We start from the raw sequence: 20,886 nt of genomic DNA, 5'->3' as shown, positions 1-20,886 counted from the left end.
AACTTGCTGTGTAGACCAAGCTGTCCTGAAGCTGGCAGTGGTCCTTTGCTTTGTAAGGGCTGACACAGATCACAGGCATAGGCCATCACCTCCTGTGGTAGCGGTCAATAAAGGAAGACAGCAGATGCCCTCAACTCCTACACAATCCAACACTTGCTCGAAACTGAAATAGAAGCTGCAGTCTTGCTCCCTGCCCAACATGTGTGATGAGAACATTGAGCATAAATAAAAGAATGAATTTAAACAGCCATTTCTCCACAGATGATTTAGGTGCGTGCTGAATGCCGGATGGCAGGAGCCCCTCAAACGCCTTAGTCAACTCTGAAATCTAACTCTACACCTTGGGTTCTGAAAAGTTAGGAACCTGTGTTCCAGAGGCTGCGAACTGGCCACCGTTTACCTACCCTACACGCTTTGCTAAGTATGTTTTTAACTTTCCTGAAAAGCTCTTAAAAACTCAAGACATAAAACAGCCCTCTTAGCAGCACTCTGAATTCTGCGTCCCTATCCAGGGAACCGTGTATCCGGAACGGCCTTGTGAAGCTAGCTGGTCAGCTGGCCTACCCCCCTGACAGTGGCTGTCAAGCTTGACCGAAATCTGTAAGACCAGCTAAAAGAATTCTGAGCCTGCCTCCCTCCGTCTGTGTTCCTGTGTCACCCAGGAAACCAAAGGCTAAGCTTAGTCAGCATGTTTGTTCACAAGCTATGTTCTTCTACTCACCTCCCTCCCCGACGTTCCAATTAAAGAGAGAATAGAGGTAAAACAGTATGGAATCCACTTGGAAATAGTAACAGTCTCTCCACAGTGCAGGCCCTGACAAGTTCAATTCTGCTGCTTCAGCAGGCAATGCTAAATTTAGGGACTACATTTAAGGAAATTTTCCCAGTTCGGGGGAGGGAGTGATAGGGAGGTTAAACCTAAGGTCATGCATGTCAGGCAAACCATCTACCGCGATTCCACATCCTGAGTCCTTTTAAAGGATGTGTAACACGTGTGGCTATATGTGTAAGTGTATATGTGCATGGTGTGCGTGCATCCCACCTACGCATGCATGCACACCACTGCACATGCAAGGAGATCAGGAGAACTTGTGGTAGATGCTTCTTTCTGCCTTGTGATATCTGGCAGACTTGGGGGCGAGTGCCTGTGCTCCCTCTTTTTATGTTCTCATTTTGAGATAACTAACCCAGGCTGGCTTTGAACTCCCGTTGGTAGCCCACCCTTGCCTACCTCTCAATTCTCCTGCCTTAGCCTCCCAAGCAGTTAGGATTAGAGGCCTGCCTAGTTAGGACGCTGAATCTGTGGAGACGCTGCCACTTTGATTCCAATGTAGTAGTTGGTGGACAGCTTGTTGGCCAGGAGGAGTAGTGAATGGAAAGAGATAAAGGAACATACAATATTTTCACAGAAAGTGAATTTGTCTGGGCTCAGGGACAATAATAAAGGTCAAAGAGGTAACCACTAGGACCCCAAGGAGGTAATAGTGTTAATTTTCCCTTTGACCCACAACTTGGAAGTAATTATTTTGTCTTCTCTGTGACCATAGAAGCTATTTAAAGTCAGCTATATGCCGTTTATCTTCCTATTCCCAGTTCCATAAATATTGGTTAAGGGAATCAATGAGAAGATAAAGGAAGAAAGGGGGAAATCAAGTTTCTACCCTGAATCAATAGAAACTCACGTTAGAACTGCAATCACACTGTCCCTCAATCTATTTTGTCAATGCCCTGAGTGACTTTAGCACCATTGAGCTAACACAGGACAACACAGGCACAGCGGTCAGAGAATACAGGCCAGGAGGTCATGTAGTACAGTCGAGGGGTGGCTTCCCCATTGGGGCAACATCAAACTGTACAGTAATAAAAGAGTAACAGAAGAAGACAAGCTATACCATTAGAGATCTCCTGCAGACAGGAGAGGCAGGCTGGTTACCGACCTCCCAGTGAGCAAGGGATGTCCAGGCTGCTGCTGGTGACTGAGAAAACCAATAGGAGTTACAGAGAAACCACACATCTCCTCTGGAAACACCAGCTCTTTCTCACCACAAATTCCTATTTGGTGCTAGAAAGGACCTGAACAGGTGGATGGAAGACCTCATTTACTTTGAGTCTTTTCCTACCCCTGCCCTGGCTAAGACTCAAATGACAAAGTGATAAACCACCAGAAGAAGTCAAAAAAGGCTACCAGGGATGGGCAGTGTGGCTCAGTGGGTAAGGGTGCATGCTGAGAAAGCCTGGCCCCCTGCGGCCAATCCCCAGCTTCCGCGGGGAAACGAGAGAACTGGCTCCTGATGGTGGTACTTGGCACCACATGTGTGCACATACACAGTAATAACAAAAGCCTGCCAATGGGGCTGGAGTAATAACTTAGCAAGTAAGAGCAGTTACTGTTCTCACAGACGGTGCAGGCTCAGTTCCCAGCACCCGCCTGGTGGTTCACAATCATCCTGTTTCCTGTGCACCTGCCTGGTGGTACAGCCATCCTGAATTCCTGTTCCAGGGGATCCAATGACCTCTTCTGACTTCCCAAGGAGCCAGGCATGCCTCTGGTGCACATGCATACATGCATGCAAAACATTCACAACACATGTCAAATAAGACATGTCTTTAAAAGTGCATCAAAATGATATTCAAGATATCCTGGAAATGTTCCCAGAAAACACTCCCATGCCATTATCATATGGCCCTTATTACATATGACTAGGGAACATGATGGTTTGGGGGGGGGGGGGATCAAACTTCCATGATTATTAGTTCTATTCACACATTTCTCCCCTACACTCCAGTGTCAAAATAATAATTTAAAAAGCTACCAAAACCATCCATCCTGTCTCCTAACTAGACACACACACCCATACCCCCCCACCCACACAAACACACACAGTCAGAGCTGAGCCACACTGCCAACCTTTCGCCTTGCTGTGCCGTGTGAAGGACTGCACACTGGGCTGCCCTAGAATGCACCAAGTTCCCCAGCTGCCGGGGATCAGCACTGAAGGAACTATGCTGGCATTTCTGTAATATGAACCATCAAAAGTATCTGTGGCTCAAAGGCACCTACAGTGAGCCTCAAGGAAGCACTCCCGGGCACTTTTCCCCACCCTTTGCAGAAATTCCTTCTGTGGGAAAGGAGGACAAAAGAAAGAGTTATACAAGAGGAAGAAACAGAAACACATCATTCCTAACAGAAGAGTGATTAAAAACAAAGATCAAACAAACAAACAAAAACCCACCATTTAAGATCATTGAAAAACAAAAGTGGGGAGAACTTATAAGTGAGACCATAATACTGTATAATTCACATTTTATTTCCAAATAAGAAATCGGTCAATTCCAAGTAGAAATATCCTAGGCGGTGGTGGTGCTTGCCTTTAATCCCAGCACTTGGGAGACAGAGGCAGAGGCAGATGGATCTCTGTAAATTTGAGGCCAGCCTGGTCTACAGAGTGAGCCCAGGATAGCCAGGGCTATACAGAGACACCCTGACTCAAAAAAAAAAAAAAGACTCGCTAACTAAATAGAAATATTCAACCATGGAAAACAATAATATGATTACTTTTGCCAAGAAACATTATTATGACGCATCCAAGAAAGCAGAGATTTAGGTCCTAGGAGTAGAAGCCACCACTGTAGTGCCCTAATCGCTGTCTTAACTAAATATTCATCTCTTTTATTTTCAGAGCTTACATCTGAGATGTATTTGATGAGCACAACATTATCATTGAACGATAGAACGATGTATAGAGTTTAAAATAACAGCTATAACTTGGGGAAAGTATTTACCCAATAACACTCCCACGCTCCCTTCCAAGGACACTCTTTGAACAGCTGAAACCATTTCCTTAAAGTGGCAAAATGACTCAAACTCAGCCCCTTTCTCCTTCCTCCCTCCTCCTCTTCTCCCCCTCCCCCCCCCCCGCCTCTATTTCTCTGTGCTAGGGACTAGTACATGCTAGGCAAGTACTCCACCACTGAGACACACCCCCAGCTCTAGGGCCTCAAACTCTCAAGCATTCTGAGTCAGTCAGTCTTCCAAGTTCTAGGTTGAAAGTGTGCCATCACCATGCCTGGCTTTTGTGGTTGTTGTTGTTTATGAAGAACATCAATAATGAGCCCCCAGAAGACACACAGCAGTGTCCTGTCGACCAAATGAATGTACACAGTAAGGCGCACATTAACCGGACTGAGCCAGACAAAGAGGCACATCCCTATCCCAGGATTCAGGAGCTGAGGCAGGAAGATAGCAGGTTTGATACCAGGTCCGGGATTTATAGCAGGACAATTTTTTTCTTTTGATGCAGGATCTCTGGCTTTGCAGGCCAGGCTGGCCTTTGTACTCACATGGATCCACCTACTTCTCTCTCAAGTGCTGGGATTAAAGGCTTGTGCTAACTATGCCCAGCTATAACAAGACTGATGGAGGAAGGTCATTGGCTAATAAAGGAACTGCCTTGGCCCATTTTATTGGTTAGAGGATAGGTGGGAGGAGTAAACAGAACAAAATGCTGGGAGGAAGAGGAAGTGAGCTCAGAGTCTCGACATCTCTGCTCTCGGGAGCAGACGCCTGAGAGAGACGCCATGCCCCGCTCCCGGGATGAAGCTCCGACCCAGGATGGACATAGGCTAGAATCTTCCTGGTAAGCGCACCTTGGGGTGCCATACACAGATGATTAGAAATGGGCTAAATTAATATGTGAATTAGCCTAGAAGAGAATGGGCCAAGCAGTGATTAAATGAATACAGTTTGTGTGCTGTTATTTCGGGCATAAGCTAGCCGAGCAGGCGGCTGGGGTTTTGGGGACGCAGCCCCGCCGTCCCTTTATTACTACACAAGACATAGTCCTAAAACAAAAGTCTGATACCCATGCAGCTCTGTAGAACATTCTGACTAAATCCATATCCAAACCAGTTTCCTTTCCATTCTGCTCTGTCTTCATCCTTTTTTATGCTCTACAGGAGAACAAGATGGTTGGCCACAGAGGACATGTTTTATGGAATGCCTCTCTGCTATCTCCTTAAGAGAAAGGAGACAAAGCTGACACCATTTCTAGAGCCAGCCCCTAAGACACTGGCAGCTTCTAACCCCCATGACTTCCAATGTTCTCTCCTGGAGGATTGCTGCTATCTGTCCTGGTATACTTAAGACTGCTTCATGTAATCCCAACTAAGCTCAACCTGCCAGCAATCCTGGCCATGAGCTTACATGGTCCCTAACCTTGCAAACCACCTGCCAGATGACTACCACTGAGTGGCCTCAAGGACAACAGAAGTCCTTTCTAAATTCTTGACCTACAAAACTGCAATTAAATTAAATGACTCTTTCAAATCCCTGGGTTTGGAGGATAATTTGTTACAGAGTAATAGCTAATTGGAGCATGTTCTTTCTCAATTTTTCCTTTCTCTCCTCATAAACATTATCAGTGAAAGCAAAGGCAGCCATGCCAAAACACATGTCCTTGAACTCCTAAGTTTAGCCCTGAAGATAGTTCAGGAAGAGACAGTTGAGAGAAGAAACTGAACAGGAGGCTTTGACCTCATCCTGAAGGCACACAGCCACCCAAGGCCACAGGGCCTCCACAGGGTACCACGGAAGACCATACCTGCCTCAGGAGCTCCTCTTGACGCATCCTGATCCTCTCTCTCTCCATCTGGATCCTCTGGAGTCGCAGTTTCTGCTGCTGCTGCTGCTGAGTGGTCAGCGCATTGGGCACGCTCATGAGCCCCGTGGGTGGGTTCGGGGTTGGGTGGTTCTGTGGACTCAGGTTACTGGGCACCACTTGTTGCTGGTGTTGGTGATTCATCACTATAGGGGGAAGAACACACAGATCAATGACCAAGGCCTAGGATCCCTTACATAGAAGGATCAGAAGGCTTTGTGCTTTGGAGTATAGATTCTGAATTCCTTCCGATCACTTTACTATTACTCATTACTATTTTAAAATTATGCCCTTAGTTCTATTCACAAAGTTACAAGTATTAGCCACACAACCAACTCATCTAGTCTTAGCTTTCTGTGCTGCTAAAAATTTTATTTCAGCCAGGCAGTGGTAGTGCATACCTTCAACCCCAGCACTCAGGAGGCAGAGAGAGGCAGGAAGATCTCTGTGAGTTCAAGGCAAGTCTGGTCTACAGAGTGAGTTCCGGAACAGCCAGGACTGTTTCACAGAGAAACCTTATCTCAAAAAACCAAAACCAAAACCAAACAAACAAAAAAATTATTTCACATTTCCTATGCCTAAGATACATTTTTATTACACTTATTTATTTGGGGGGGGGGGTGCATATTGGTATGCGCAAGCCACAGCATACATGCATAGGTCACAGCTGGTTCTCTGTTTCCACCACGTGGGTCCCAGAGTTGCACTCTGGTAGTTAGGCAAATACCCTTACCCACTGAGCCATCTCTCACAAGCCCCATTCTCGGATATATACTAACCATAACATAAAACAAAATGGTAAAAATAAGTCCTACAGAGACTGTCACAGCTTAAAAGAGATTTTTCTCCAGGACACCTGGGAGTGCGTGAATGTTCTCAGACACCCTGAATATCTGCACAGCAGCATCACAGAAGGCTGCCACCAATGCTCAATAACCAGGGGGTAGACACGAACACTCAGGATACATGAGTGAACTGAGAACAATGGGGAAAACCAGGCCTCCATCATAAGAGGGCCTAGTCACACTTTGTTAATAAGGAGTAACTCCTGGGACTGGAAGTGTAGCTCAGTGAACAGAGCACTTGCTGACCATGCAGGAGGCCCTGGGTTCCATCCCCAGCGTCTTGTTCACCCTTACAGGAGACATCTGCATCTGTTCCTACAGATGTTCACTCTTACAGGAGAAACCCAGGCTCTTCCAGACTCTACAGTTAATAATCATGGATGTTCAGCCTAAATGGTCAAATCTAAATTCAGTGCAAGGAAACAACAGCTCTACCTTCACTTCCACAGACATCTCCCGAAAGAGTAAACACCTGTAAGAGCAAATTTTTTATAAAACTACAATTTCTTTAGTGAGTATAATTAATAGACAGACAGACAGACACAGGAAAGGGCAAGTCTATAACATCGTCCATGAAAGTCAACAGAGACAAAGGAGTTGTTTCCAGGTGTGTTATGTTGTCAGTCAAGACTGTGGACCGTTGGACTAGAAGAACATATTTTACTGCTGGATTTCTGTCTTGGATACACTCAAGGGTCCCCTTTCCCTTTCGGAGAGCAACATAAAAGCACAAACACATCTATCTTGCAGGACTCTCCCTCCTGAGTAGGAAAAACTAAAAAATGCTGGTCAACTACAACTTAGTAAATATCTTGGCAAAGCACTGAATTATGAACAGGACTAAACACGAACCAGCAATTATTAAGCTCCTACTATGTGCTTAGCTCTTTGAAGTCTAACAAGTTGCTTCTAAGGCAAAGCCAGAGAAGGGAAGCAGCAGCCAATGATGTTGAACAAATAAATTTCATGTGTCTGGCGGCTGTCTGTCTGTCTAGCAGCTGCTGAGCAAGACACAAAGTCACAGAAGAACAAAGCAAAACAAAATATCTAAGTCTTGATGGGGGATAGGCTGAGGCAGGAGAATGACCTATGCCAAGGTAGAGTTCGAGACCACCTAGAATACTGCAAGACAGTCTGAAAGAAAACAAAAACAAAAGAAACAAGAAAACAGGACAGGGGCTACAGAACATAAAAGTCGATCTATCCAGAGTCTCCACACACAAAATGTTGACGAGTTGTGGAATCATCTAGATGGAAAACTTTACCCACAATCCTATTCTTTCTCCTCTTTACAAACGTTGAAACTGAGGGTCTGACCAGTCATCCTGCCTTCCCTAGAAGTGAGGGGTTTCCTGGGACACAGGGTTAATTCAGGCAACGTCTCTACCAGATGTAATGGCTTGTGATGCTAGGCCTGTGACTCTCAGCAGCCCCGGGGCTCCCTCTTAATGACAGAATTCTTAGAGAACCAACTGTCACACCCTGTTGATATTTAAGACTGAGGCCAGCAATCCAGGATGGCATTCAGTGTAGACCACAACACCCGGTCTTGGTAGAGGGCATATATTTTATTTACTCTGTGTGATGGGGTCTTAGTCCAGTTAGACCAATGCTTCTCAAATGTTTAGTGAAAGGTTCTTTCCCAGGAGCCCCTATCTAGCTTGAAGCCAGGGTGCCCTTTGTCGAGGGATCAGTCCGCAGTTTGCCAGGAGCCTGGGCTGCTGTCAACAGAGCAGCAGAAGAACTCTGTTCTCTGAATTCTCTTGGGATCACTTTCACCCCTATAGGCATTTCCCAACCACCATGTTAAAACTTCACATCACACTTAAGAGTCCAGAGACCATACACGCTTTAGCTACTGCACGCACGCCTTAGGGTTCTAGCGTTGGCCTTTGTACATGCTTTAAAATGGATGATTTCTATCAATTCACTGATTTTTGGAGCCGAAGGTTTCTCTATTTCTACCCTTCCAAACCCATAAGTCCGAAATAACTGGTACGCTAACTTGAATAGGATAGCTGGTTTCCTTTGTCCTACCTCATAAAGAAGTATCTTGCAGACTCATTTGGGGGGAAAAAAACTTAATCACATTTTGATGGTGCCCTATTTGCGTGATCTAATTTTATACACGCAAACATTACAACACTTTGTTCTGGAATAATAATACCAAAAAAAAAAAAAAACCAAAAAAGCAAAAAAAGCAAAAGCAGACATACTTTTGAAAGATTGTATTTCATGATTCACGTTGCAGCTCTAATACTAGGCCTTCTGGCCATGTAATGATACGGAACTCCAAGGAGTCATGCCAAGCCATACAGGTGTAGGTCGTTTCTGACTTCCATACGGACCCAGCGCACCAAGTCTGCAAAATATTCCAGCAGGAAACAGGTCTGCGTGCAGCTGCAGGCCTTTCCCCAAACTCGGTTTATGTGCTATGCATGGTTTAACTCGGGAACCGGCCAACCCCAGGTGTCACGCAGCCCTGTCTGATGGGAAACACATGTCCACAGAGGAGGAAAGAAAACCCAGCCACAGGGCAGCCTTGACTCGTCATGATCCAGTGACTGCAGACGCATCGCTTGCCTTCCTGTGTGTCTCTTGGCTTCTGCCAACAAGGAGCCTCTTGTTTCTCTTATTTCCCAGAAACGGTATTAGCCGTTCAACAAGGTCAGAAAAAAATAAATAAGTAAATGGGGTTGGGAGGGGGGCAGCTTTTTACTTACTTCCAGTGCTAGGCTCTAAAACTCTGTAAGTTTTAAGCCAAGAAGTTTCTCCATGCCAATTTCACACTGAAGCCTTTCTTCTAATTCTGGATAAGAATACTATAAAGAAAATTCTCAACTGGCTCAGTTGATAAGCACGGAGCTCCGGGACAATATATACACGGCTAAACTTTCCTTGATTATCTATCTGTTCAAGCCTTCAAACCATTTGCAGGTGCTCCAAAGGCCGATGACACAGGCTTGCAACTCTCCAAAGGTTCCAGTTCCTTCTAGTAGAAGGGCTTGCAACCCAACCTGCATTTACTTCCCAGGCACCCTTGGAATTTTAGTATCAAGAAATCACTTTCCTGCTTGTAATCCCGCCTGGCCATTTAGGCAGTAATCTTGTCCATAGACCAGTGCACAAGTAACTGGGCACATCTACTCTGTTCAGGACGAAGACAAATGCTCGCTGGCTTTTATGTTCTCCTAGTGAGCACGCTCTCTGGGTATATAAGTTATTAACTGTCAAAAGATCTGACTATAGGATCTAGACACTGGGTCTCATCATTGTAACACATCCAGGAAGATGTGAGCGTGGGCATGTGTGGAGGGGAGGGGAGCAACCCGCACATTTTCCTGTCATGTTAATTTCTCAATTCTTCTTTGTGAGTGTGTGTGTTCACCTAAAGCGGTATTAGAATGTGCAACCCTAATTCCATCTAATTGCTGGAATATCTCAAGATTTATCCAAACTGGTGTGTCAGGAAGCTCAGCTACAAACACCGCATTGAGCAAACAGTGTCTAACGGGGACAGTAGAAACTAAGAGCTTTTACTGGGCTGCCCCCCACAAGCCATCTTTCTGATTTTAAATTGTTTCCACGGCTGGGCACTGTCAGAGAAAACATTGTTCTACCACCTTCAGAGAGCCAGCAGACCTCTATCCCATCAGGAACCAGAAACTCTGATTTTTATCATTTCTTTTCGTTAACTGAGAAAGTTTATGGTCACGTTGTAGTCGCTAGCTTTGCCGAATAAGTTTGCAAATGATTCCAGGTGTAAGTCATTGCAGCCCAGCTGAAGAGCAAAAAACGGGCACCCACAAGGAGAAAAAAAGATGCAGCCAGTGTGCTGAGTTTAATCTCCTTTTGGGATATTATTTATTCTAGTAAATACCCTTATTATTTAAAGAGGTCACACCAGAGACACCAAGACTGATGAGGTGGTCCAGTTTATGAACGGGGTTCAGGTAACAACCAAACCCTGGAAATTATTGACTCTGCCAGAAATCACAAACATTAAGATGAGGCCTTAGCAAAGATAGCAATGGGACATGGGTGTTTTTCAATTTAGAACCACAGTGGAGCGGGATGGGGGACCAGACACAGGATTAGTAAACTATAATTCAACGCAAGGTATCAAGATGGAAAAAGCTGCTCAACCCTGTGGCTTAGAGGATGTGTGTATTTCACAGAAGGCTGTACTTAGCTCTTAAGAGGATGTCTAGAAAAAGTCAACTGCCTTGGAAATAAAAGGGATCGATACGAAGAGTGGTGACTTGGGGATCTTAAGCTACCCCGATCCTTTCATCATTCCGGTAGTCTATGGTTTGGTTTTGTTTCCAGCTCAGCAATGGAAAAGACCGCTGGATCCCTTCCCCTCAGGAGACTATAGTCTAGAGGGCAGACACACAAACAGCAAGTAAATGGTATCTATCCTTTGATTCAGGGACAACAAACAGTCCAAGAGGGGATGTGAGAGGCCAGGGAGGACACCAGCCAACAGCATGCGCCTCACGTGACAGGATGTGCACTCAGGAACTCGGAGCCGCTGGAGCTGCCTGCACAAGCCAGATATCAGGCTGGCATGGAGTGGAAGGGGTTCCTGAGTTCCCACTCGAACTTAGGAGCTACCGGTAGTTGATGGCTTCCGGGAGGGGAGAGACAGCCCGTTTTGTTTAAGGATGTAGCTCCTGGTAGACGGATGATCCACTGGACGGCCCCACAGAGGAATACATGAACACACAAACTGGACTTGATGGGTTATTAAATTAAACCAAAGAAATAGATACAAAATTGAGGGAGATAAGGAGATGGGTAGAGGTGAATTTGGGGGAGTTAAAGGAAGACGATAGTGGAAAATATGATCAAAATCCATTTATGAGGTTCTCAAAGATTTAATAAAGATACTTTTAAGGGGAGAATATTCCAGACCTATGTCCTTAAAGTACGTGTGCAAAAAGAGCAGTCCCTGTGTTCCAAAGCAGAGGGCAAGGGGCAGCAGACGGTTCTGTGTGGCCCAGAGCCTATGGAAGGCGCCATGCTAGCCTCAATTCCAGAGGCATAGGAATCTCCTTCAGGCAGAAAACTGCCAAGTGGTTCACCTGCTGTGACCAAATATAAAATTCTGGAGAAAAAAAAAATCCAGATATGGAGAAATTAAGGTATCCACTGTGAAGTTGCAGAAGGTCAGAATTAATGTCTCTCAACTGCCTCTCTTGGCCCCGTGAGGAGATTCAGGATCATAGCTGGAGAGAAATGTAACATGGTTTTGCCAGGAATGGGAGGGACAAAGCAGCTTTTAATACACAGCCAAATCTGGCCCCAAGTAAAACAAAACAAAGGCCCGGAGCTCTGCATTTTACCGGGAATGGCGTGCCAAAAACAAGGTTGTGTTCATAACAGAAACCACACAAAATGTCCAACAGAACAACTGTGGCTCCCAATTTTCTAAGGTTCTAAGGTTCCGGAACCTCCATGGTTCCGAGGTCAGGCCCGCATGCCTGTCTGGAAGGTTGTAGAAAACCTCTTGAGAACTCCCACTATCCCTGCTTGTTGAAGTTCCTCTAGACAGTGTCCAGACAACGTTGAGGAATCACTGCCTGGTGCTTTATCCCCAGAAAAAAAAGCTTATTTATCCTCAATATTACGTGGGTCTCTCCCTCGTGAATGACCTGACTTCCTAACAGAGACTGTCCCGCAGAGCCCGGGATCTTTGTGGTCCACACTCTCACGGGCGCTCTGGGGCTCGGGTATTCGTTCTCCCCTTGAGCTTTATTGGTTTGGTTCACTGTCCCTTTTGCAGTCATGGATTCCATTTAGCTCAATTTAATTTTTATTCTTTTGAATGATACATATTATAAAAGAGGAAGAAATAAATGTATGGAAATATCAGATTTTATTTTTTAAGAGAATTTGTGTTTTGAGTAAGACTGGCCCCATAGGCTGATTGATATATTTGTATGCTTAGTCACCAGAGAGTGGAACTGTTAAGAAGAATTAGGATTAGGAGATGTGGCCTTGTTGGAGGAAGTGTGTCACTGGGGGTGGGCTTTGGGGTTTCAAAAGCCCACGTCAGGCCCAATCTCCCTCCCTCTCTCTCTCTCTCTCTCTCTCTCTCTCTCTCTCTCTCTCTCTCTCTCTCTCTGCCTACCTGCAGACTAAGATGGAAAGTTCTCGGCTACTTCTCTCCAGAACCATGCCTGCCAATCTTCCTGCCATGGTGATAACGAACTCATTTCTGAAACTGTAAGCATGCCCCCAACTAAATGCTTTCTTTTCTAAGAGTTGCCTTGGTCAAAGTGTCTCTTCTCAGCAATAGAACAGTGACTAAGACAATTAGCATAGTTTAATTAAGAAACAAATATCCTGAAAGCTGCACAGGAAGTCATTACATTTAAAAGGCCACATCAAGATATATATATATATACTATTTCTCAAATGTCCTGATGAATGGAGGAGGCATATTTGCTAAATGAACTCATGAAATATGCCCAAAGCTCACATGCTATGGGAAATGAAAATAGCAGGAAAATATCCAGACTCATGTTTAAGAATGAATTAAGATATGCATGCAGAAACACTCAAAATGATAGTAACTAAAGTCCTGAGGTTACATGTAAAAATAGGGCGGGAAAATAAGCAAAGTCTGGTGACATTTCTGGTTTCAATAGGCTAAAATTAAACTATGTAGACAGTCACACAGAAGTATTGTTTGTCGGGTAAATAACACCCGTGAAGCTGAAATGAACCACATTGAGATTATCATTGGATGAGCATCCATTGCAAGGGAGTCTCTGGGTCTTCGAGCACACTTCATTGACTGATGATAGAAACGCTTTCCTCATAGCTTATGGAGAATTGAAGCAGCCAGTGACCCAGCAACTCTGCACCCCCAGTCCCTTCAACTGATGATCAAAATGAATATCCCCCGTCCTGTAGCATATCAACACTGGGGGCCTCTTGAGGACATGATAACAAGAACAAATCTCATTTCTGTGGTATTCCTGCAAAACAAATATAACCAAAATCTAAGTCATAGGAGGCATGAGACTAATCGAAATTTAAAGACTCACTACCGAGTAATTAACCAAATAGTCAAGATCCAGAAAAACTAGAATTGGGGAGTCACTCCGAGTTAAAAGAATTTAAGGACAAACTGGGGATACAGCTCGATGGTAAAGCATTTGGACAGAATGACTCAGGGCCTGGGTTTGATTCCCCGGGACCAAGAAAGAAAAGAGCTAGGGAGGGGGGATAGACTAAATGCAACACATGTTCCGTTAGATACAGAGCCGTATCGGTGCTAAATTTCCCTGGTTGTGATGCCTGTGCTGTGCTCAGAAAACACAATCTCAAGCTCCACAAATATTTAGGGGTAGAGATCACGATGTCTCCAGCTTTGCCTTCAATAATTAAGGAAAGGGTCTAGAGGTGCAGCACAGTGGTAGAATAACTATAGAATGTTCCAGGCCCTGGGCTTCATCCTCAGCCACAGAAACAAAACTTAGTTGCAGTGATGTGTGGTGGTAATATATTCCAAACACTAGGGGGGCTGAGACGGCCACTAGTTTGAACATAGCCAGATGAGACCTTGCCTCAAAAAATCAAGTGAGGGAGAGAGAGAGAGGAGAGAGGGAGGAAGGGGAAAAAGGAAGGAATGCATATACACAGATAATCAAACCAAGCGGCGCTGACAAGCAAAGTACCAACAGCTAACAAAAGTAAAAGTCACAAAGGATAGATACAGCAATTCCTTGTACTAGACTTAAAACTTTTCTGAACTTCAAGATTATTTCAAAAATAAATTCAGATTTTTCTTCTTCCTAAATAAAATCTACGTGACCATTCCCCAAACTCTGCAGAGGCTTATAATAGTTTTTGCCTGGTAGGGTACAGAGAAACTGTATCTGTACTTGGGCAATGGTTTCCATTAAATTCTTGGGCTTTGAGGACATCCCTATTAAACAATGGGTTTTGTTAAGCAACTTCAGTTCGTGAGGAAGAACAGAACCCTGGATGTGAAATGTAGTGCATCGTGCTAATGTGTGTGCGTGTGCGTGTGTGTGTATGCGTGTGTGTGTTATATTCGCTGCTCCTCCCAGCTCCCAACCCAACTGTGACTTAAATAATAGTAAAAGCCGCTTAGTAAGGCAAGAGACAGATTTCACAACCAGCTTCTTCCTGAAGAAATCCTCTGAGGACAGGACACCCAGGTCGGGAAATTATAAGTTTTTTTAGGAGGAATCTGGGGCACCATGAATTTTCCTGGTCAACGGTGGAGCCCTGACATGAAAGCCTTTCCTTTTCCAAGCTCAGAACGGTAACACTGAGCTACTGTGGCCTTAGGACAGGGAGAAAATAAACACCTCAAAAGGGAGGCCAAGTGGGAGATGGAGAAGAGACCAAACTGTGAACACGTGGAGTGAGGGATGACTTAGCCAAAGCCATTTTGTTAGCCATATAATTTAGGCCTCAAAATTTTCCTTAGATTGCAAGAAATGTACTGTGTGTTTAGGAGAAGACTTGCTCCAAAAAGAGGGCAAGTATTCAATGGTGCACGCTGGGGATCTAAGAAGAGAGACATTTGGGAACATCCCTAACTCTTGCGGCCAGGCAGCAGCAACAGAAACACAACAAAAATGACGTGATGTGGGTAGGAGCAGCATCCACAGGCCTTCAGAACGGAACATGCTCTAATTAGCATTGACAATGGAAGACACACTGCACAACTGTTTTTCTTGATATCTTGAGGAGGATGTTTGGAACAGCTAAGTGAAACTAAGCCGGCTTCCCTTTCTTTTCTCTTTCTTTTCCAACTTTATTCTTTCCAGCTCTGCAAATATTTAAGTCTTGGCAAAGTTCAAAACTCACAACTCGCTCTCCTCCACTGTCTGAGAAATATAATACTGAAAGGAGAAAGGACGAAAATAATATGGAATGAAATATATGGCCTGTGCTGGAAAGCAAACTAACTCCCACTGAGATTTCCATTGTGGCTTAGATGAAAACATCTAGATATACAGGTAGAAAGAGTCTGGATATAAGGGGAGAATGCACATGGATATAGGAAGCCTAGGAATAAATAGGAAGGAAACAGGGACGTATAGAAACAAACATGAAGATGTAGGTAGGACACATCTGGACAACCAGGTTGACAACCAGGTTGAGAAACAGAGCCAGAGAGAGAGCTAGGGGCCTGGAGAAAACATACTCCTACAGCTATTAGAAATGGTTTTATTAAAAGACCAATAGCCCAGGGCCTGGAGAGGTGCTTCAGTGGTAAAAAGCACTTGGTCTTACAGAAGACCTGAGTTTACAGAACTTACACGGCGGCTCACAACCAAACATAACTCCAGTTCTAGGAGATCCAGAGCCCTTTCTGAGCTCCATGGGAACCAAGCGTGCACACAGTGTACAAGACATAATGGGTGAGCGAGGCACTCATACATATATAAAATAAAATAGATCAGAGAGAAAATAAATGAGAATGCAGTATTCCAACCAAATCTCCCTTCACCATGGTCGGTCTTCAAACAATACTCATAACTGAGTATGACCAAACCATGTCAAAGCTATATTATAAATACAATGTTTATGGTTTTACACCCAAACAACATCCAAAGAAACTGGGGAACAAAATAGAGTAAAGGGGGCCCAAAATGCACTAGAATATTTATTACAACAACGTTTATAATGGTGAAAAGTAGAATGAACCTTTATGTCTATCAACAGGAGATTGTTTAAAGAAACTATAAAAATGGGGCAGAGCAGCCCGAAACTTTAATCCCAACTACTGGGAGGACTGACAATGTGAGAGGCGACAAAGTGAAACCCTGCCTCAAGACATCAGTAAATAGACTAGGATCTGGCTTGATGTTAGAATGTTTGCCTAGACCTGTGTACAATCTCCACCACTCTAAAAAGGGGAAAAAAAAACATATTAATTAATCGATTGAAAAACTAATGACCTCACTAGTTAAATAATTCGTGCAAGGATTACTGTGCAGTCCATACACATGATACAGTGATTTATAAGCTAAAGAAACATGCCCAAGTTCATTTATAACTTAATATTATAAACATGTGGCTTCTTATTTATCAAAATTACATGGAGGGCAAGGAGAGATGGCAGAGGCAGGTGGGTCTCTGTGATTCAGGGCCAGCCTGGTCTACAGAGTGAATTCTAGGGCAGGCAGAGCTACACTGAAAAAAACCCTGTCTCGCACACATTAAATCACTGTATGTTTATGTGTCTAAGGGACACACGGAGATGTCAAAGGACATCTCCAAGCACTGGTTCTCTCCTCTACCATACGGGCTCCAGGGATCCAGCTTTGAGACTAGCGTCTGTTCCACTGAGCCAAGGCAAGACAAATACGTTAAGAAAACACAGAATGGTTTTGAATAGCAAAATTATAGTAGCTCTTTATTCTCTTTGCTATTGTTGAGCAGCATTAGCTGTAGTGGCCAAATAGCTATTATTTCCTGAAGGCAGGCCTTCTTAAATCTCACTGACTCAAATATCTAAGGCCTTATTTTTGTTGCGGCCTTTTTTTTTTTTTTTTGAAGAGAGCTTTCTCTCTTTAGTTCTTAAATAAGGAGGAGTACCAACCAAGGCTTTTGTTTTCCAGGCCTTTCATATGGTATTATTTTGCTGACTTCATCATGGAAAACTGTTCAGACAAAGCACGGAAGAACAGCTGTCCCTGACCACCACCAACTGCAAAACACCCAGGGAATAAATTTTAGACTTCTAGAAAGGAAAAAAAAATCAATCAGTTGATACCAGTTTTGGGGTGGTTGCGGGGTATGAAGATCACACACAGGAAGAGACAGTATCACCAAAGATCCAAAGCTGAGATCAAAGAGGAGAGTCCAAGCATCATTCAACACTACCCAATCTGGAGCAAGTGCCTGAATATCCATCCCAGAATTATATTGGTGCGGGGGTGGAAGGATGGGAAGGAGGTAAGGCTCCAAATTCGTGTGACTAAAATCCTCCTCAGCAGGGGATGTTGCCAAGGAAGACAGGTGACAGACAGAATTTAAACTATCAAATTCTTCTCAAAACTCCCAACAGAGGCATTTACTATTTGAAGAACAAACTCATTCAACTATGTATTTTTAAAATGTTAATTTCCTTTATGGTTAGGACTTTTGATTTTTGTGTTTTCTCTCCAAGTAGGTTATTTTTCTTTTATTGAGTGAAAAGTTTGGCTTTTGTTGTTGTTGTTGTTGTTTAAGAAAACCACTTGATATTTTGAGATTTTTCTGGTGGGAAAGAAGATGGGGTGTTGAGAAGGAAGTTGAGTAAAGTGCAGGTAAAATCAGGAATTTTCTACTGGTTCCAAACCAATTCTTGACTAGACTCTAAGATCAGTGTGGCCTAGGATGATCACTACTCGCTTCCTTTGTAGTAGTTGTTAAAACAAATCTTCAGAATTAAGTATTCTCCTTGTTCCCAAAGAAGCATCCTGGGTCACTGTTGCTGCTTGGAAGACCACTGCCTAGAAGTCATAACTGGCTGTGACTGCTTTCAAAGCACTGAGAACGGCAAATGCTCCCAGGCCAGCCCTACATCTCAGAGCCTCAGGCCTGCTGGGATTGGGACAAAAGAACTGCACGTCACAGTCTCTTTGTAACAAAGAAATACTTTCACATTGTTGAATGATTTTAGTATTTATGTCTGAGAAATGTCACAATGTGCAGAAGGGGAAATTTTCCCCAGCTGCAGCTCACAGCGCGAATGCCATCCCTGAATTTCTCTGCCATGGCCTGACAACGACGGGGCTCGGGCGAGCTTTGTTTCTTGGTACAACCGGTAAAAGCACAATTTACCAACAAAAGTGCCTCGCTGACAAAGGCTGCCATAACCAGCTGCAACCAGCATGGTGGTATATTCTTGTAATCTCAGCGCTCAGAAGGCTTAGGTGTGGAAGCAGGAGGATGGAGAATTTGAAGCCAGCTGGGTTACACAGTGAGTTCCAGGCAAGCCTTAGCTACATAGTGAGACCCTGTTTGAAAACAAAACCCAAAGCAAAACAAACAAACAAAAAAAAAATCAAATCAAAAACAAAACTGTATGCTGGGTTGGGGACCCCTGAAGGAAGAACAACATAAGCTTTCGTCTACTAGAGTCCTGCAGAGGCTCCCCCTGTGAGGGTGCAGGGACCAGGAAAACGTAGCTCTCTAGGTCACAAGAATGGCTACAACAGTGCATTTCCTGGTACACTTGCTGCTCAGAACTATCTAATACCTCAGGTCCACTCCACCATGAGGATCCACTTATTAGCGCCACTGTGCAGCCTCAGAAGTTAAATTACCGAGTCAACAACAACAATAAAGCCTAACACAAGAAGCTCAGTTATGACCTCACATTACCTACTACACAAAAGAGTCCCCCAGGATCCCCTCACCCAGGCCCACACCCTAGCAAAGGACTGAGCATGGGAGCAGGCTCCATTTTCCCCATTCCCATTGCTCTATACACTATAACACTACTTAATATAAGCATAATTTCTTTGGATCTATTGTTGTTCCCTTGCGAGACCACAACTCCCAGCATCCCTCTGGACTCCAGCGCACACAAGCGCGGAACACATTTCCCAGAAGCCTTTGCATTCCCCGTTAAAAGCAAGGACCATCATGAGTTCGTCCCTTTTCTTCCCGCCTTCCCTACTGTGTTTGCATGCCCCTCCCCACCTGTTTGTTGTCCCTCCTCCATTAAAAGTGCACCCACGTGGGACCGCCGCGTGTCTGTGTCTTTTCCTCGCGTAACCGTCTTTACCCCTTCAGACAAACAGGAATTAAGAACAACATCTATATTTTTTCCTTCCTACCATAAAAATATTGGGGGGGGGGGGGGCTGGGTGTCTCTGTGTAGTCCTGACTGGCCTGGAATTGAACTCAAAAGAGATCTGCCTCCTTCTGCCTCCCAGTTGCTAGGATGATAGCTATATGTCACTTTCATATAACTGCTTCACTAAAAAAGAAAAAAGGAAAGGATATTAATAATAATTAAAGTCAACAGCCTACTTCAAACATGAAATTTTATCTGATTTGTGTTATGGGTGGGGGTGATCAACTTTCAAATGTTTAGTCCCTTTTCCCACCTTCCGTGTGTTGCTCAGAGGTGAGGACCCTTAATATATTAACAGTCCCAAAACAACCGTACTCACAGAGCTCCCGCCTAGAAATGTCTCTTTTTTAAAATTTATTTTATGTACATTGGTGTGATGGTGTCAGAGTCTCTGAAACTGGAGTTGCAGATAGTTGTGAGCTGCCATGCGGGTGCTGGGAATTGAACCCAGGTCCTCGGGAAGAGTAGCCAGTGCTCTTAACCACTAAGCCATCATCTCTCCAACTCCCTTATTTCTTATCTAAAGCCTTCCAGCATCTTCCTTTCTCAGGTGTCTGGTAATTCAGACTTAAAAGCCACCAATCGTCTACAGAGCTAATTCCAGGACAGGCTCCAAAACCAGAGAAACCCTGTCTCGAAAAACCAAAAAAAAAAAAAAAAAGAGAAGAGAGAGAGAGAGAGAGAGAGAGAGACAATGGTGCCGCTCTCCCCTCGCCTGCTGAAAACAGCACTTGAAGACTCACTCAGAGGAAGACAAGAGGAGGAAAGAAAATAGATACAAATAGGAAAAGGCAGTGTCAAAGTATCAGTATTTGTAGATGGCAAGATCCTGTACTTAACAGATCCTAAGGAATCAACCAGGGTTTCTCTGTATAGCTCTGGCTGTTCTGGAACTCACTCTGTAGACCAGGCTGGCCACCTGCCCCTGTCTCCCACATGCTGGGATTAAAGGCATGAACCACCGTTAACAGGTCGCAGGATATAAAATCAATATACAAAAATCAGTGGCCTTTATGTAGACCAATAGTAAACTTGACAAGTTAATTTTAAAAAAATCTTAAAATTAACACCCTAGGAGGTATTCATGTCACCAAGAGGGTGAATCATCCCTATAATGAAAACATTAAAACGTTAAAGAAATTGAAAATAGCTGGGCAGTGGTGGTATACACCTTTAATTCCAGCAATCAGTTAAAAGTGACAGGTAGATTTCTGTGAGTTCAAGGCCAGCCTGGACTACAGAGCAAGTCCCAGGACAGGTTTCAAAGCTACAGAGAAACCCTGTCTCCAGGAAAAAAAAAGAAAAGAAAAAAGGAAGAAGAGAAAAGAAATTGAAAATAAGGAAAAGACTTTTTATCTTTATGGATAGACAAAATTATATACTGTAAAAAAAATGACTATATTATCTTAAGTGGTCTAAAAGGTTTAATGCAACCTCATCAAAATTTCAGTTGAATTCTTCACAGGACTAGAAAAATAAACGAACAAAAAATAACCCAAAAGCCACAGTGAAGTAGAAAGGGGCATGAAGAGCCATGAAG

General features: G+C 44.0%; 1 protein-coding gene across 1 annotated transcript in view; it reads right to left on the bottom strand.

Annotated features, from left to right (window-relative positions):
- Wwtr1 (WW domain containing transcription regulator 1) overlaps nt 1-20,886 on the bottom strand; it is a 114,028-nt gene that overhangs the window by 18,352 nt on the left and 74,790 nt on the right. The window contains exon 4 of the mRNA XM_041659205.1: nt 5,601-5,803. Coding sequence (XP_041515139.1) covers nt 5,601-5,803 — 203 coding nt within the window. The remainder of the gene's footprint in view (nt 1-5,600; nt 5,804-20,886) is intronic.

Source organism: Microtus oregoni, unplaced genomic scaffold (genome assembly GCF_018167655.1).
Source record: "Microtus oregoni isolate MIOR12 unplaced genomic scaffold, Mior012 000010F_ref0000083, whole genome shotgun sequence".
NCBI lineage: Eukaryota > Metazoa > Chordata > Mammalia > Rodentia > Cricetidae > Microtus > Microtus oregoni.
The sequence above is the reverse complement of the archived record's forward strand: the minus strand, read 5'-3'. Positions and strand labels throughout refer to the sequence as shown.